This window comes from Durio zibethinus, chromosome 28 (genome assembly GCF_047325235.1).
Source record: "Durio zibethinus cultivar Kanyao isolate XHJ-2024 chromosome 28, ASM4732523v1, whole genome shotgun sequence".
Lineage (NCBI taxonomy): Eukaryota > Viridiplantae > Streptophyta > Magnoliopsida > Malvales > Malvaceae > Durio > Durio zibethinus.
In genome coordinates this window covers 8,796,559-8,814,465 of record NC_143189.1, presented here as the reverse complement: position 1 = coordinate 8,814,465, position 17,907 = coordinate 8,796,559, and the positions used below count along the sequence as shown (strand labels likewise).

The window sequence follows — 17,907 nt, the reverse complement described above, 5'->3', positions numbered from 1 at the left end:
TAATATTTGATTTTCATTCGGGATTTAGAAAACTCATTAACTTTTTTTAATCACGACCTTTTGATATTTTGATTATGACATACTGTTTGGCTGTTCCCAGAAACAAACTTTAGGTTATTCTAAAAAAGAAAGACATATATCTTTATGTATTCAAAATATATAATTTTGATATTGAGAAAATGAGGAAGCATGCTAATTTTCGCAGTAAAAGGAAAAAGATTATGGAGAACTATAATGTGTGTAGGGGAGAATGCGGCACATTACCCAGCTTTTTATTTTCTAAGAAATCTAATTCTTTAACAGATAGTATAACTGCCAAACTTTTTTCTATTTGCAATTTTGGTAATCAAGGGGTAAGTGTATTTTATAATCCAGAAAGTAAAATTATTTTTTTTTATTAGAAAAATGATTCAGCAATGGATATTTAGATTATTTAGGTCGAGTAGACAAGATGAGTCAACTTGATTTTTTGAAGCACACTTCACCAATACCAGGATGGCAAACGACCAATCTCTCAATTATAAATATCCCCTTCTCTCTGGGCGGAGAAGTCCACTCATTCTATCTCATTTCTAAATTTACTCACTTTAATTCTTCTTCTCTTTTTATACGTCACTGACATAAGCATCACAGACGACAAAAACAACTCGACTTTTGTTCCTAATTAATCTCCTACTTAAAGATTTCACGTAATCGTCCTCCACTTCGAATTAAGCACGAACACGAAACAAAAATTTATTAAATTTATATGTAGATGAGATGATACATATCTTTTCAAGTATATTTAAAATATAAAAATAAAAAATATATACGTGTCAATCTTTTAATTTCAATTTACAATGTCACTCCTATTTTGTCAGGAGTGAGTTGACATTCCAAAATGACATCAATACCATGAATTTGAATGATGAAAACTGAAATGGATATAAGGCCAGTAAGATGTTTATAAGAAGATATGATCCATTTAAGCATCTTACCTTTATATGGAGTCTGTTTTTACTCAATACCTGTTGAGACTGTGCCAATTAAACAATCAGAATCGAGACAAAATGGTTTTTATTGGAGTGAGAGGAAAGCTTGTCCAGAGCACTGAATAAATTTCAGTTCTAGGTTCTTCAGTCCTTTTATTTGGCTAATTTTCAAAAGTTGGGAAATTTGTTACTTTGTAGATTATGAAACTTGACAGAGATTAAAAGAATTAAGAGACCTGATTGATGATAAGAATGTAATAATGTGAGTTCATATATAATAATGCATTTTTTTTTTTTGAAATTATATATAATAATGCACTTAAACAGACTACTAAGATGGATGGAGCAGTGCAGATTGTTTATTCTAGAAATAAATAGCTTTTTTTTAATAAAGGAAGCAACAGTATGGAGTTAAAAAAAAAGGATGGTATGTGCTGGAATTCAAATTTCAGATTTATTAGATATTATTTCTTAAGAATAATTACATGAACTAATTGAATTAAATTTTGAATTCTAATTAGTACCTTAGCATTTTTCAAAAGCCATATGTAGTTTCAATTGCTTTGAACATTTAAGTTCAATTTGAAGTTTCTTATCAGAAGCATGTAATTTTTGTAGCCTTTTTTGGTCTGTCACCTAGAAATGTTTCCAAGACTCCACTTCAGTTCTGGAAGGCTTATTTCCTGAAATTCAGAAGCCCGGTTCTGTGATTCTCCTTTCTTTTAAGTTTATTATTCAGATGAAGAAATATATACAACAATTTCCGGGTATTTGCTCGAATCCTAGTGACTGCATGATAAATGAGCTTCTCAATGATGATACTGATCAGTCAGGGGTCATGTAAGGCAACCATAGCTGTGACACATGTTTCATTTGGTTCAGGCATTGGATGGTTTTGAAGGTGGGGAATGGAAGACCAGGAGTTTGAAGTGCAGAAATGAGAACTTGATGCGACCTTATACATATATGACTGTTAGGTGGTTGAGATTTATAGCTGGTCTGAGTAGCTCTCAAGTTAGGCCAACAGATTCTATGTATCCATCTTACTGATGGGACCCAGAATGGAAATTGGGAAACAAAAATCTTCATATTGCTTAGTTTTCATGCAAAGAAATCAGGCATCATGTTCAAAAGCCTTGAAAACCTTTTTTTCTTGTTTGAAGAAATTTAAACAACCCAAGTGTCACGACCTGATTAATGAACCTTTGGTTCCATGATCGAATTGCCTTCAAAATCTCATCTGAATTTGGTTGCTTTTATTTGTGGTGAGCACACCTCTTCAAACATACAAGTGAATTACTAGCACAGAATGATGCATTTTCAACCATAAAAATCTTGATTCATATCAATGACAGCTTGATTTCTGGCAGTGGGCCTATATTCCCTAAATCATTATAAAGGCCATTGATTCCTGTGCATTGGATACATTCGAAGCCAAATATTTTCGAGTCAATCAAGAACTTGTGATCTTCTTTAAACTTCGAGAAATGCTTGCTAATTTCTGGAACCTTCAGCAAATCTTACACTATTGAGAGATTAATGGATGGTCTCCTTTCTCTTCTTTCAGTCTTTTCCCTTCTTTTGCAGTTACTTTTACATAAGACTGAAAACCTGAACCACAATATCAAAACCTGTGATGGATGGATATGAGACAAGTTAAACAATGTAAAAGAATTTTCTTTACATAACGTTTACTGCAGATTTGGCTCAATTGCTCAATAAAAAGAGCTAAATTGGTTGGTTAATCGCCGAGTTACGGGCCTTGAACCAGCACTTTGTTGAGCTTAAGGCTAGAGCACTTTCAAGTTATTACATCGGCGGTGACTCACAGTTCTACAAAAAAGTGGATGCAATTTAATGGGTTTTACTATTAATGCAGGAAAGTGGAAGCAGCCACCGAGCCAGTGATGTTTCTAATTCTTCCTGTAAGAAAATGAGTGAACTCCCCTAAAACTGTTCCTGTAAGAAATTGAAGTAAAAACAGCAAGGTAACAAAAGTTGCAGTTGTCTGGTAAGTTGCATGTAGTCCAAAGGTTCCTATAAGAAATCCAAGTAAAAACAGGAAGCTTACGTGAAAGTTCTGTCAAGAAATTAGCCCAAGAATATAGCCAAAATTAAATGAACGAACGATTGTTAAAGATTTCTGTTTTATTGTGACATTAAAAGCTGCCATGTGGCTGGTTTAGCAAAGCATCTTATAGATTTCTGTTTTTTTCATAAACTTGGGGCTTAGCTCAATAGGTTCATTAAGCTACCCTTAAGAGTTGACACTCAGTAGGTTTGAGGTTTATATTCCGGTACCTACAATATTTTACCCTATCTCAGGATGCGACCTCTTATCACCAAAAAGAAAAAAAAAAGAGCATGTTTTTCATGGTTGAAGAGGTATGGAGTTGATCAGACCCCTTAGTCTCTTGCTTCTTCTTAACTAACATAATTAATGGAGACAGATAGACAAAGGGTCCGTTATTAAGAGAGAGCAATTAAGGTTCCCTTCCCTTTCCCTATAAATTTTAATGGACAACTATTTCCTGTTCATGTTTCAGGAAATTTTAATGAAATAGATATACAAAGAGGAACAATGGAGTCACCACCAACACGAGACTTCATACTATCATGTGGTTAAAAAACGCCACGAGGACAAGGGATTCCTCTATGCATGGTTTGTAAAGCATTTTTTTAAAAAAGGACTAATTTGATTTTCTACACTTTTTTCACATTGTTCCCTCGGCTGAATTACTTTGCTGTCATAAATTATTGACTTCAACTTTGATTAATGGTGTTTCTTGCAGTTTGTTTGCACTTTATTGCTGCTGCGTGGGAAACACCTGCTGTTGCTGTAGCTGAATTACTTTATCAAACTTTCGATTATCAGCACGTAAGCTGATAATTTGAGATCGTTCAAATAAATTTCCTTCACTAGCTTTATCTGTTAGTTCTCTCCAGCTTCATTTGTATTCAAACCTGAATTTTGTGGATTCTGGATTTCATTTTTTATTCAAAAAAGGGATTCAAATCACATTCCTTGAAAAAAAATTCATGCACCAACTATTGAGCCAAATGATCAGGTGTTGGATTTCTTCTTTTTCATTTTCCTTTTCTTTCTTCTTTCCAAATTGTTAATGATGTGATCTTCAATGCGTGTTCTTTGGTTCCATGTCAGTGCCTGGATGTTCTAAGACTTCTAACAAATCACATCGAACACACAAACTGGTGCATTTTGTGAACAGACAAACCTGAAATGTGTTGGTGTCTAAAGGCACACTCCAATTTAAGAAAAATGAGGGCAGAGAGTTATGAAATGGAAGATAGTTATCACCATGTGTGTTGGTCAATAAAAGCCAATTTGGACATTCACCAAACGATTTAAGCTCTTGAATTAAGTTGTTCTTGACATGATAGGATGGTCTTGTTGAGTAAAAGCCGGTTTGATATTGTTGAGTTGTGACACAAAAACTAATTTCATTGAAGATACCTGTACTATGTGACATTTACAATCTTAACTGATTGCAAAACATGGAAGAGAAAATTTACATATAATTTCACCTCAGAATACATTCTTCTACAAGAAATCAAAACTGGACTGGAAACTGATATTCAACAAAAAACTAATTTATCTACTCACCTAAGATGGGATTCCTCCCTTCATCGATTTCAATTAGGAGGAGATGCTTTCGATCTGATCCATTTGGTCCTTCAGAATACAGGGTAGGAAGGTAAGCTTTATAAGCAGGCAGGTATCGAGAAACAAAATCTTTTACCTGTGAATATTGCCAGAGATTTCGAGTAAGAAATCAAGGGGAAAAAGGGATACAGATACAATGCTAAATGTAATATGTTAGAACAAATATGTAGATGCACCTCCTCATTAGACATTCCAGGTTTCCCTGCCTCCCTCATGGCAATCTCAGCCTGCCCAAAACCATTTACAACAAAAATGATGAGAATAATGTATGATTCTATGACATAAAGGAGGTTTCTTAGGAGAATGTGATTGGTTGATAGGAGTACTTCAAAATAAGAACCAACCTGCAGACGCCACTGGTAGACACAACTCGGGTCCTGAATTTTGATAACAATCCATGCCTTAATGAACTTGTCCCATGCATCATAATATGCTTCAAGATTTTTATTTACCACCTCCAGCTGTAAAACTGATAATCAGCTTGATCCATAACTTTCGAGTTAGAGTAACATAAATAAATACTAAATCTGTAGCAGCAACATCATAAGTACCCCTGAAGACTTTGGAGTTGGAAGATCTAACCTGTGGATCAACAGCTTTAATAACTTCACTAGCAAGGGGTTTGAAGCCAAGCATCCAGCCTTCATACAGAACAACCTGATGACCACCCAAATCATACAAGTTAAGGGAAAGGAAACGAAGGAACCAAAATAACTAGATTAAAATTAGAAATTCTCACATTAGCATGGAAGGTCAATCAAATGAACATCTTACCTTGATACTGATTTTGGGCAATGAATCTTGTTCGTACTATTAAAAGTTATTCACGTAATTCAAGCTTAAATTCAATACTTATGGTATGGAAATCAATTTAGATGCAATGACATAATCATGTTGATGGACAGATCATGATGTCTTACTTTTTGGACAACATAAATTCAAACAGACTATACCCTGGTCAATAAATCTAGTTTTTAACAATTTTGTCTCAAGAATTGTACTCACATGATTAAAGCATACAGTAAATAGCTACGGAAATCAATTTTGATTACATAATCACATTAATCTAAATACAAACAAACCGCACCAACCTTCCCCAGCTCTAACTGAAGATTCTCTTACCGTTAGTGGTCCTTCAGCTTCTGGCCATGTTGAAGGGTCAGCTCTGTCACCCCTCCCACTATATGCAGACTGGAAAGAACAACGTTATTCATAAACAAATTTGAACAAAAGATTGACCACAAAACAAGTAAAATTGGTAATGTTGTGCTTACTTTATCGTATCGAGGAAGTTTCATCTTCATACCTGTATAACTTGAACAAAATCAACCACAAGGAGATTGAAAAACAGTGAATCATCCCAAGGAAAGATGAGTCAAGAAAAAGAAACACCTTCTTTAGTCAACTTGCTCAAAGCTGTAAGTGTTTCAATTGAGAATGGAAGATCATGGCTTCCAGCATTTCCACGCAACTGAAATAAGAAAATACAAGAAAAGGAAAGAAAACCATTTCATTCTTGGGTGAGTGACAAAACAAATTGTTACTGAAGAAAAAAAATCAACAGGGAAATCAATAGCCACCTCTAAAAGAGCATTTCCTGGGTTCTCTTCTCTAAATTTGGCCTATTATCAATGTACACTTTGTGTCAGAAAGTGATAAGAAAAATTGAAGAAATTTTAGCAAATGATAAAACTCCATAATTATTACCTGCCCCTCTGCTGTCAAATAGAAATCATCTATGGATAATGTTGCAGACTTCCTGAGATTAAGGTGGACGTCAGTAACTACAGTTGTTTCCACTCTCTCGTTTTATATTACCAATGAGTCAAAAAATATATGAATTACTTCTATTTATTAAATTCCATTGCCCTTCTAGCTACCTGCCAGTGATCCTGAAAAGATAATCAAGAGCAAAGACAAGTGTTGTCTTTCCACAACCCTGTGGTGCACTGAAACCTATCTGCATCATAAAAAAGATGCAGATGCAACAAGATCAAAAGAATAGTCAAGTAATTTGTGTCAGCTGCACAGACCTTCAGCAGTAAGAACCTTTTACTTTATCCTAATCGAATGAAATTTTCCTAGGGGAAGAGAATACAAACATTCACGACAATCATTTGAAAACCTTATCCATACCACTAAGGGGGGTATCTCTTCCCCATCTTTAAACCTGGACGTGTGCTGTGATATCTGGACTTCACACCATACAAAGACTGGTATGTAGTAGTGATAAAGCCTTGCTTTCTGAGGAATAGTAAGGTAAAGTTCGTTGAGCTGAAATAATCGACAAAGCTTCGACCCATAAAACAACCACTTGTCAATGGAATCTGCCACCTTTTCTGGGGTCAGTCCCACTTTGTCCACAAGAGGACCAGAACATATGAATTCATAAAGGTCCTGTACAGAGGAAACTTCTGCAGGTTTTGTGGGAAAAACTGAATATATTGAACCCTCCCTCAATCCACTACCACTGCTAGCATCATGATGCATGGAATTATCTTGCAACCATGAGCTACCGCTGCCTACAGAAAGAATTCATAAAGAAGTAGAGATAAATTATGATCAAGACTGAATCTTTACAAAGAACAAAGCATGAAGTAGATGCAGAAAGGAACCAAATTCAACAGCATTATTGTATACTAAAATCCATTAAACATTTTAACTAAAATGCTGAAGCCAAAAAGCTCATTTCAGCATAAGAATTAGACAATTCCAAACGCATTGGAGTTCATACATATCCAATGTAAATAATTTCTGTCTACTTAAATTTTCCCGTTTTTGTTTTCTTATGGAAAGAACAATCCTTTCTTAGCACCTCCTTATTGAAAATTTCTAGTTCTAACCAATGGAATATTGCTCAAGGACAAAATATCAACCAGAAAACATTCAATTAAACAATCAACAATTCATGGAAACAAATTTATAGTTCTCAGCTTCATTTAACTTAGCAAAATTGAGCATCCAAGAGGAGAGAAGCTCTTAAGTGGATAAGTGGGAAAATTCTACAAACAGAAGAAACCATATCCTTTTATAAATGCCATCATAACAAAAATTTAGTAGATTTTATTTTTGCTCTAATTTCTCTCCCTAACTTCCCAGAAACCATCATTAAACAAACATTGAAAGATTAAATATCTGAGTCAAACATCCCAAATTATTTTGAATAACCATTAAGAGATAACAAATGAAGAAGGCTTTAAAAGTTTTTATCTTATCCAAAACTTTTCCATTGGCTACCATACAGAAAGCAACACAAGTAGATAAACCAGGACATAAAGAGAATTTAAAAGAAAGAGAGAGAGAAAAACCTGAAGTTGAGAAAGGGGTTTGTGGCATATTTGATTTGGATTGTGTAAAGAGAGAAGAGAAAGGAGGGGAAGGATTAGGATGATGACGATGATAATGATGATAACTAAGCAAAGAGGACTTAGCTTTCTGAATAGTTTTACTATTATTATTATTATAAAAACTTTGATATTGATAATGATAATGGAAAATTTTAATGTTATTATAATTCAAGGTGGTGGCTTGGCATGGCGTTAGAGTAGTGAAAGCCGCCATTTTTCTCTCTCTCAGGGGACAGACTGACTGTGAGAAGAAGTTGGACGAAAGACGGGGGATCGGGTTGTGTTGTGTCGGTTCTGACTTTTTACGCTTTTGTAGTTTTCTGTTTGCTCTTTCAATTAAGATGCAAAACCAATATCCTCATTATTTTATTTTTTATTTAAGAAAAAATAAATTCCAAATTATTTCTTTTAAAACAAAATATATGCTTAAATTTCCTATTTTCCTCAAGTTTGACTTTCTTTTTATCTTTTTAGAAGAGAAATAGTGATTTTTTTTTTCAAAATATAGCAAGATTTCAACTTGCAGTATCTGTTTTTTTTTTTTTTTTCTATTTATTACAAGTAAAAATAAAAAGTAAATTTAAATTCAGAAAATATTTCTAAAATTTTCAAGGCAAATACTATAGATTTTATTTTTGAAAATATAACTAAATTTTTTTAGCATGAAACAATTACATTCAAATTGTTATTTCATGCGAACCAGTTTGATCATTTTGAATAAATTATTGTTTTTTCCAGAATAATAATCTATCTTTTTCCTTCAACATCATTTTTTTTTTTTTACTATGGAAAAATATTTTTTAAGTATTTAATATATATTTAAAAATAAAAAATTAATTAAAAGACAGAAATATAACAAAGTTTAACATCATTTTCTTAGAATTTAAAAACTTCATTGACAATGTATGAAAAATGAAATTTTCAGTAATTACTTTTTTTAATCAAAATAATTTTAAATATGATATGATGATAAATACAAAAATGATATAAACGGTACACTAAAACTAAAAAATCTAAAATTTTAACAAAGATGATAAATGAGTTTGGTAAAAATAAAAAAAATAAATAAATGTTTCATTAAACGTGTTAATATAAATTATAACATAATAATTTTCATATTTTATACACATGAAACAAACATAAAAATACAAGAATTGTTATGGCTTCCTTTATAACAAACTTTTTAGTAAATAAAAAATAAAAATAAAAATAGTTTTCTAGAATTTGGACCAAAGTATATTTGCAAGTGCAAAATTAGCAGACAACGTTTCCTTGATGTTAGTAGTTATTAATGGCTCAAAAGAAAACTGTCCAAGTTTTATTATGCAAAATCACTTCTGCAAAGCCACGATTATACTAACCAAAAAATCCCAATAAATAAATAGACAAACACAACAAAGCATTCTAAAGGAAGGACATTATGGCATAACTTGAAAGTAAGTTACGAAGAAAAAGCAACTCTTCAATTCAGAAGCTGCATCTGTCAATCTTACATTTAGCCTGTTACATTTTTTCTCTCCTCTTACAAACATTACAAACTAAACAAATTAAATCTCAGTCACCATACAATTATGCTAGTTCAAAGTTCAGCAAAATAGCAATATCAACAGTTAAGATAATTCTTTCTTGGTTTTTGAGGCTGGAAGATTTAAAACCTAATCAATGGAACTAAGAGTCCAGCATTCTACCAACAGATTACATAGTTGTTGAATAAATATTTAAAATTTGAGGTTCGTAACCTTACAAAGATGCAGTTTTGGAAGAACCAAAACCTGAGAGTTGTTAGTATCTATGGACAAGATTTGAGTAATGTTAAGCACTAATGAACATGAATGAAGAGGTTAAAATATGAACCTCATGAGAAATGACAAAATTCAGATGGAACTTCCATCTGAAAAAGTGTTATAATCTGTCAGCAGCCCCTTGAAGTCATCAGGAAGGAGCCATTTTTTCTTGGAATAGTGTTTCAAGCGGTTTCAGAGAGGAAAAGGTTGCCACGGATTTAAACTGGTAATAACAAGCTCTTTAGAGAACATCTAGGAAACCCTTAAATCAATAGTACCAGAGATCCTATAAAGGTTTTGAGAGATGCAAATTGACCTTAATAGTTAATAGAGTATAATTCAAGTTCAAAGAAGCTATTACCTTTTGTTGCCTATATTTCATGCGTATGGCATTTAGACGACAACCATTTGTGTTCAACTGTAAATCTTGCAATGCGAGAGCTGTGGTTTTGAGATCTGATATGTAGTACGATGTGCAGTGTTCAAGAGTTGGATTCTGCCAAAACGGAAAATAAAGATAAGCTCTAGACGTACCCGATAGAACCAAATGAAGGACTGATGAATAGAATGCAGACCCACGGGTAACATGACTGATCTAAAGTCCATCTCGCAAGAAATACAGCTGATGCAGCAATGATAGAAGGAGCAAACTTTAAGAAACCACAGTCAATTAGTGTCAATTCTGCTAGAAAATTTGCCAAGTATTCCAGTTCTATGCTAGGGCTCTGCAATTGGCAAGTAGGCGCAGAAAATTTAGTCATATGCTTAAAGAAAAGGAAATTCGTACCACCCGAATAAAGGCCAGTTCTATGCCAAATTAAATATTTTACCGTGTAAGAAGCTTGTGCAGCTCTTAGGAATCTCCTGAAAAGCGTAAATTTATGGAAGACGGAGAATTAGGATAACAACGGAGTATTTAAGACTCAGTATTTCACATGCATACATTGGATATCACGATTGGGCTAAAATACCTTAGAAAGGTTTTTGTAGTAGGTGCAAATATTTGAAAACCAAAATACTTCAGTACTTGACTCTCCATTTTTAGCACCTGCCAATTTCTTTTAGTAAGAAATGCAACTAAAATGTATTTGGACAAGGAAAGAAAGGAAGAACATTGAAAAACGTAATCCAGATTTTAAGCTCCAGTCAGCTCATTTTAGTTGTGTCCAGGTAACCGTGTCAATTGCATTAGCACAACATTTTTGCGCAAAGTATACTACATGCTTATATGCATGGGTGCATGCATTCATAGATACAGACATATACTTTTATACATGCATATACATGAACAAGTGTGTGCCGCACTATAGCTGTCATGTGGACCTTAAGAACCCCCATTTTATTTAGCTCAAATCAAATCTAGAACCTAACTGCCACAACTTTTTTTTTTCTTCTTTGAAGTCAGAAAAATTCCAGTTTCAAGCCGCATAATTCTTTTCCTTTTACACTTATTAGCCAACATCGGTCCATTTCCTCTGAAACAATGACAGCAAAAGCAATCCATACCCCATGTTCTCACCTACTCAAAGAAAGACTAAAAAAGAAATAGTAACTGGCTACAACAAAATTTTATGAATGTTGAAGTAGATGCCTTGTAATGAAGTAATAATGACATACCTCCTCTCTAGTGTAAGTGTTGTCTGTGATGAAGCAAAATTCTTCTACACGAGGTGCACATATTTCCTCGTACTTGCTTCAAGTATAAAGAGAAACTAATGTTAGTAAGCAAATGCAGAAGTTATTTCATGATGAATGCACCATTTTAATCTTCAAAGCTCTGAGAATAAATCATTTAAGTTTTTCGACCAACTAGGCTCATTATGATTAAGTAATATTCACAGCAGAATAAGTTCAAGGCTCTGGTATGACAACAGCATGGAATCACTTTCTCCTACTTGCAAGATTGTTGTTTGTCAAACTTGACAGGAAACTTTGCTAATCATTTGAATTTTGGACTGTCTCTCAAGCTCTGTGATCATATTTCTAAACTTTTTAATGTTGTCCTTATCCAGCCACTTCTTCATAACTTCAGTGTCAGCATCAGGCAATGCTCTGACATAGCAGTGCTTAGCATGAATGATGATTTTTTAGATTCATTGCTGTTCATCTTCAATTTCTAATTGCAGCATCTAGTGTATTTGCAGTATTAAATACAAAACAAAAGTTTGAATTCTTGACTGAAAGAAATCATGCAACAAACTTTGCTATGGATGTGAGCTTACGATGCTATCAGCATGCAAGTGATCCCAAGAAGTTGAAGTCTCTGTCTTTCTATGTAGTTTTGAGAGAGAAACCAATCAATTAGATACACTGTTAGGTAAAGTGTGTCAGGCACCAACTTGCATTCTTCAGATACCTGAAACCAAGATGGTACTTCCTTTAAACGTTTGCATAGGAAACAAAGAAAAGAATTCTTTCATTATAAACAGCCAAAAATATATCATTGGTTTTCAACCAGAGGTCAAGAGCATTTATCTGTATAGAAAAGTTAATACCTTTTAATGTTGATATGCATCAGGAATGATAATAAATAACTAGAAAAACGTTTTTCATATCCACATCATAAACACTGTTGCCCGAGATATGACAATTTATTATTGGGTATACCATAACCAGGAATATTTCTGGACAGAAATTAAATTGGGAATGCCTGTTTGTACTTGATAGTCCAAAATCTTAAAGCCCAACTTTAATGACCGTACACTTTATGCATTTAATCAATATTTAGATAGCCGAACAATACTAACCTCCACAAGCCAATCAACCAAAATTCCCCGCATGCTTTGAGTGATATCTCGCTGTATTGTCTCCATAAAATTAGGATATGGCCTGCGGACAAGCTGGATAAAGAAAAAAGAAAAAACAAAGATTAAACCAAGCAAAGAACATAAGTTCTAACTAAGGAGAAGGCAGTACAAAGACAGAAAGTACCCCTGTTCACTCCCTGACTGAAGTTGGAATTCAGAAGTGAAACCACAAATATTATAGGCTGGAAATTAGTAAATGCACTCAGAAAGCACACCAGCGCTCGAAAAGAGTAAAATTTTGCTCATAACCAAAAAAGATAATGAACAAAATTACATAGCTTTGAAGTCTGCTACTGCATAGTGTTAGCTAGTAAAATAAAAAAGTATGCATGCACCCGAACTTTTTGAAAAGAATAAGTCATCAACTGCGAAGTTTTCTGCAATCAGTTTTGATTGAAGAGATCATAACTTAAAAAGGGTTTATGGATGATGATGCAGATTCCCTCACTAGGAAGTGCCCCTCTTGGGGAGTTATATTTGGTTTAAAGTAAAATTCCGTTCAAACCGGGCTGATGCATATAAATTTCCTAGTTAAATACAAGAAAATAAGCCATGGAGAATAGATGTTCCAAATGCAAGGAGTTAATCATTCTTTTTTTTTTCATGTGTATCAGATAAAAGGTCAGCTCTCAATCTATTTTAATTTGTACACTTTGTTTCTTCCCTCAAAAGTCAATTATTAAGTTCACAGAACACTCCAGTTTGGGGGGTTTCTAGCCCAAAGAAAAACGCCTGCTCTTGTTCCCTTCCATTTGATTGAGCAAGGGAGCAGACGGGTCTAAAATGCTTACAGTCTGGTAATGATGGAATAAGGGTTCACAAAGCTATATTTCCGACATGTTTCTGAGTAATTTTTAAATGATTTAAGTCACAGTGGAACCAAGAACTGAAAAATATAACATTAGACAGGATGCATACATTATATGCACCCCAAGTCACATAAAAAGATTTAGCTTGAGGTAATTACTCATGGTTCCAATTTGGCTGGTTTGGGAATGAAATTCATTAGTAGAGCTGAAAGGAATAAAATGGTTATGGCAACATGCAAGTGAAGCAAAGATAAGAATGACAAGTATAGCGCATACCTCAGCAACAAGCAAGTTGTTATAGATATCCGGGGCATAAAGGCTACAAAGTTGAGGATTTTTCTTATCTGAATCAATGTCTATAAAGTCTGGATCATTAGATGTTATTGAGGTCCCAGGAAAGCTAACCTTCGCTGCTGTAACCATTTAAAAAATGTCAGTATTTGCTGCATAAAGCTATATAAAACAACAAGGCAAGCATATATCAACCTATATTGCTATATCTCCAGCTTATAACCATTACCAAAACAAGAAAGCAAGCAATGCAAAGTACATTTTATTTTCCAATCTGGAAAGAAACGTATTGCTTGGCAAATAAGGTTTCAAGACCTTTAGTTTTATGAATGTATTACTACGATGAGACTCCACGTGACTTTGAAGTTTACCAGATAAGGATAATACAACTACCTACAACAATAAGTATATAGAGCTATCTTTTTGGGTATCGCTTGACTTTATAGAGATTGAAAATAAACAGTTATTGCTTGGCTTTGTTGTTTATGTTCTTCAAAAGATTGTCTATTATGCCATTCCTAAGAAATCCCATTTTGCACAGAGGGGGAACCAACAATTTGGTCTTGAAAGCACCTCAGATTAAGCCTGGGAACAATCAATTTCATCCTTTCATGCTGATATCCCATTCTAATGTCATTGAATGGATGTATAAACATGTCTCCACTGTTTTTTTTACCCATATCCTGTCTCAGATCTTTAAAGTTAATATGAATTTCATATTTCATGTCCAATTTGGATGACAAGTAAGCAATCTATTTAAGTTATTTCACCTATTAATGTTGGTGTTAACACTCAACAGTTGCACTCAAATGCTTAAAATTGGTAAGCAATAAGCACACAATTATCTCCAAGGTGTACTTTCTCCCATGCTAATCAAACTTAATATATATGCATGCTATTATAATTATTTTATCAACTTTGGAGGTAGGTAAGGGTGAGGGAGAAGGCTAACCATTTCTTGGAGGACTTTGGGGCTGTGAAGGCATTGTGGAACTTTGGTTTGGAAGCCAATGGTAATGTATGCTATTATCCTTTATGTTATTCACAGGAAGAGTAGCATCTTCTTTCACATTAACTGAGCACGTAACTTCTAATTTAGCTTCTATTTTTGCAGTCCCTTGAATGCCTTCTTTCTGCAAAAATGGCTTGAGCTGGCTGGACTTGTGGTCCTACAGCTGGTTCCACATTGGACCAATTGGCCCAGCCTTGTCTTGCCTGCTTGCTGCTCTTAGCCTGGCAGTGTCAAAATCATAAAATCTAAGTAATATGTGGTATTGTGCTTCTTATTACTTTGCAACAAAAATATCTACCATGTGAAATTTCAAACATCTGAGCGGTAAATTACATTTTTCAAGAACAGATTGAATATACATACTACAATGTCTTTAAAAATATAGGCATTTAAGACCATAATTAAACTGATATTATAAATTGATTAACGATGGCATATTAACCTGGATTCTGGTTGCATTAAAGCACTTTCTATATGAATTATTACAGCAAACATTCGTGATATCCTGAAGCACTGCTCTCTTCTTACGCTGAAGACCTGAACTGTCAGATGCATTATTGTTGTTTTTGTCCAAGGCCATTCTTTTTGTATTTGCTCGTAAAACCTGTTTCTGATCTGGTTGATTAGGTGCATTTAGAGGTGGCAACTGAGCAGAAGCACGCAATGCAGCTGCTCAAGCACGAGTGATTCGACCATTAAGTTCTCCAACATCAGCAGAAACTACATTTTCTGTCCTCATATTTACAAATCTTGGAATATTAAAACACAGAGCACAAAAATGAAGCTAGGAAAGTAAAACCTGCATCGATAGTCAAAATCATACCAAGTTAATATCAGAATAAGTAGATCAAGCAACAAGGTCTCATTACAACTTATATCCTAAACATAGATTGGTAAAAGAACTGACAACAAATCTCACAGGCAGATAATGTGACATAGTAACAACATGGTGGGAGTTGATAATGCCACAACAAAGAACCTTTTACACTTCAAATTCAAAATAGGAATACACATTGATACATTCATCCAAAAAAAGGTTTCTCCATATTATTATTTATTTGTCAAACTATGTCTCTTTACAATGGTGCTTTGTTCTATCCGATTTGAACATGAAATTATTGTAACTTCACCAAACCACAAACCATTTAGTAAATCAGGCAATGAATTTAGGGAACTTTTCCTCTTTCAAGTTGTTTGTAAGAGAATTTCACCATGTCTCGATGTTTTGTTCTATGACAAATCCAATTTCACCTATCATTATAGACATAACTTGAAACCAGAAATATGAACAAATTAAAAAGCAGCAAAAGAAAAAAAGAACAGAAAAAATCAAAAGCTAAGACAATGCAGAAAACTAAAACGAAATGACCTTGAAAATTCGATAAAAGGAAACAAATCGAATACTGAACGTAAAATCTTTGAGAAACTAAGACCAAGAAAACAAAACATAGATTTGAAATCTTACAAGAAAGCTTTCTTCAAAATTTCGGTTATAGTGTTCACATATGAAGACTTCAAATAGCAATATAAAACAACCAGAAATCAAGGGTAACACGTGCAAATGTCAAAAACATTTTAGACAATCAACAAGAATGTACATTTGGTAACAACAAGAAACTACACAATAAAAGGAAACAAAATTTTCCGTCTAAATAATGTTTCCAAATATAAAGTTGTTTGAATAAAGATCCAACTAAAAGGTCAAGATCCTAAAAACCAAGAAAAGAAAAAAGAACTATCACCCACATTTTCTTAAACACCCATTTCCATAAAAAGCTTAAAAATTTTCAAAAATTGAAGTAAACCAAGTAAACCCAAATCGGTCGGTGACTTATAAACCATTAAACATTGAAATTCAACAACAAGAAGACGAAACAAGGAAACTTTTGCAAATGGGTATTGATAGAATTAAAGAATGTCTATAAAGAATGAAAATTTGACCTGATTTTTTTATCCTTTTCTAAGCTCCAAGAAACATTGCTTAGAGCTTAGAAGGAAGAATAGAAGGAAATGTTTGTTTTTTGTTATCTCCAGAAGAAGAGGGAGTGAAGTGAGCGGGATAGAATATGGGTTTAAACTTAGAAATTGAGAAAAGAGGAAATTAAAATAAAGTTTAAAATTTTATTAAAATTTGGATTAATAATATTTTAATTGGTGGTTAAGGATAGACCGATTGACTACAAAGAATGTGATGTGAAGACGGTTCATTGTGGCAGGGCTTGTTAAATTGGTTTTGATCATTGATTTTGCGGTCAGTAAGGAGTTGGATTGCTTTGATTTACTGTTGGTGTTTTTACGTGTTTGACCCTTCGTGAGATTCGTTGGCTCTTTGACTGCTTATCGGGATTTAAAGGGTATAATGTTCAATTTTAGCAGCCGATTGGATTTAGTGTTGGATTTGAAGGGTATAACTAATTACAAAATTTCGATTTCTTTTTTCGAATATAAGAGATGAAAATGGATATTAAATTTTAAAAATAAGAATTATTATTATTTTAAATTTTTTTATTGAATACAAAAATGAGTAATAAAATATCTATTTTTGTATTTATATTTTATATTTATATATATTTAGTAAATAAATTTTTTATTAAATAATATAAAATTTTATTTTAAATTAATTAAAATTAATATATTTTTATTTAAAACTATATTGATATATATTTATAAAAAAATTTAATAAATGTGTAAGATAAAAATTAAAAAAAAAACTCAAAAATAAAATTTAGTTTTTAACTTTTTAAAAAAAGCTGCAGCTACAGATAATTTTGCACCCATTAAATATTAGCGTGTAAAAATTAAAATAAATTTAAAATATTTATTAGATCTTAATGAAAGTATGAATATAATATAAAATTTTGATATTAAGAATAAAAAATATACCCTATTTATTCCGTATCTTATTCATTAATACTCCTATTGGATGACAAAAAAATTATATACGAGCGAAACCAGGAATGTGGAGAATTAGGAACGATGGCTTAGGCTTCATTTTAATTCAATCAGTTGTAATCAATCAAATTTTGTGTTCATCAGTCGTTTGAGTTTTTGGTACGGTAAGGTTGGTGATGATTGGCCACTAGATTTTTTTATAGCTAATTGCACCGCAGCCTTTTTTTTTTTTTTTCATTTTTACGTTTAAATTTTTAATCTTAATCCAAAGATATTTTTATTTTTTATTCTATAATAATAAATAAACTT

At 33.0% G+C, this 17,907-nt stretch overlaps 1 protein-coding gene and 1 pseudogene across 3 annotated transcripts; both read right to left on the bottom strand.

Moving 5' to 3' along the window:
- Window positions 1-4,480: 4,480 nt before the first annotated feature.
- LOC111280714 (D-glycerate 3-kinase, chloroplastic-like) lies at window positions 4,481-8,295 on the bottom strand. 2 transcript variants are annotated; one of them, XM_022868141.2, is made up of 12 exons: window positions 7,965-8,295; window positions 6,793-7,178; window positions 6,537-6,616; window positions 6,364-6,415; window positions 6,237-6,278; window positions 6,049-6,127; window positions 5,931-5,962; window positions 5,779-5,847; window positions 5,239-5,313; window positions 5,001-5,117; window positions 4,833-4,883; window positions 4,481-4,665 (listed from the first exon to the last, which is right to left on the bottom strand). In XM_022868141.2, exons 1-12 carry the CDS (start codon window positions 8,215-8,217, stop codon window positions 4,630-4,632), a joined length of 1,272 nt encoding a protein of 423 aa, XP_022723876.1. In that variant the 5' UTR covers window positions 8,218-8,295; the 3' UTR covers window positions 4,481-4,629. The 2 variants fall into 2 exon arrangements, with proteins under 2 accessions (XP_022723876.1, XP_022723874.1); XM_022868139.2 differs by having other exon boundaries at window positions 4,481-4,732; window positions 7,965-8,294.
- A 1,114-nt stretch (window positions 8,296-9,409) lies between these two features.
- LOC111280990 (cyclin-A2-4-like) lies at window positions 9,410-16,729 on the bottom strand (annotated as a pseudogene). The gene is made up of 11 exons (XR_016335004.1): window positions 16,648-16,729; window positions 15,149-15,505; window positions 14,647-14,927; window positions 13,680-13,816; window positions 12,535-12,627; window positions 12,010-12,143; window positions 11,405-11,480; window positions 10,759-10,835; window positions 10,363-10,651; window positions 10,149-10,283; window positions 9,410-10,010 (listed from the first exon to the last, which is right to left on the bottom strand). The product of XR_016335004.1 is annotated as a cyclin-A2-4-like (transcript).
- Window positions 16,730-17,907: the final 1,178 nt, after the last annotated feature.

Bases quoted from the DNA above. Each gene is read 5' to 3' on its own strand.
- LOC111280714 (XM_022868139.2), bottom strand. From the start codon at position 8,217: ATGGCGGCTTTCACTACTCTAACGCCATGCCAAGCCACCACCTTGAAT. The intron at 5,118-5,238 runs GTTAGATCTTCC...TCAGTTTTACAG, and splicing joins TTAAAGCTGTTGATCCACAG to CTGGAGGTGGTAAATAAAAA. The intron at 4,884-5,000 runs GTTGGTTCTTAT...GGTTTTGGGCAG, and splicing joins TCTACCAGTGGCGTCTGCAG to GCTGAGATTGCCATGAGGGA.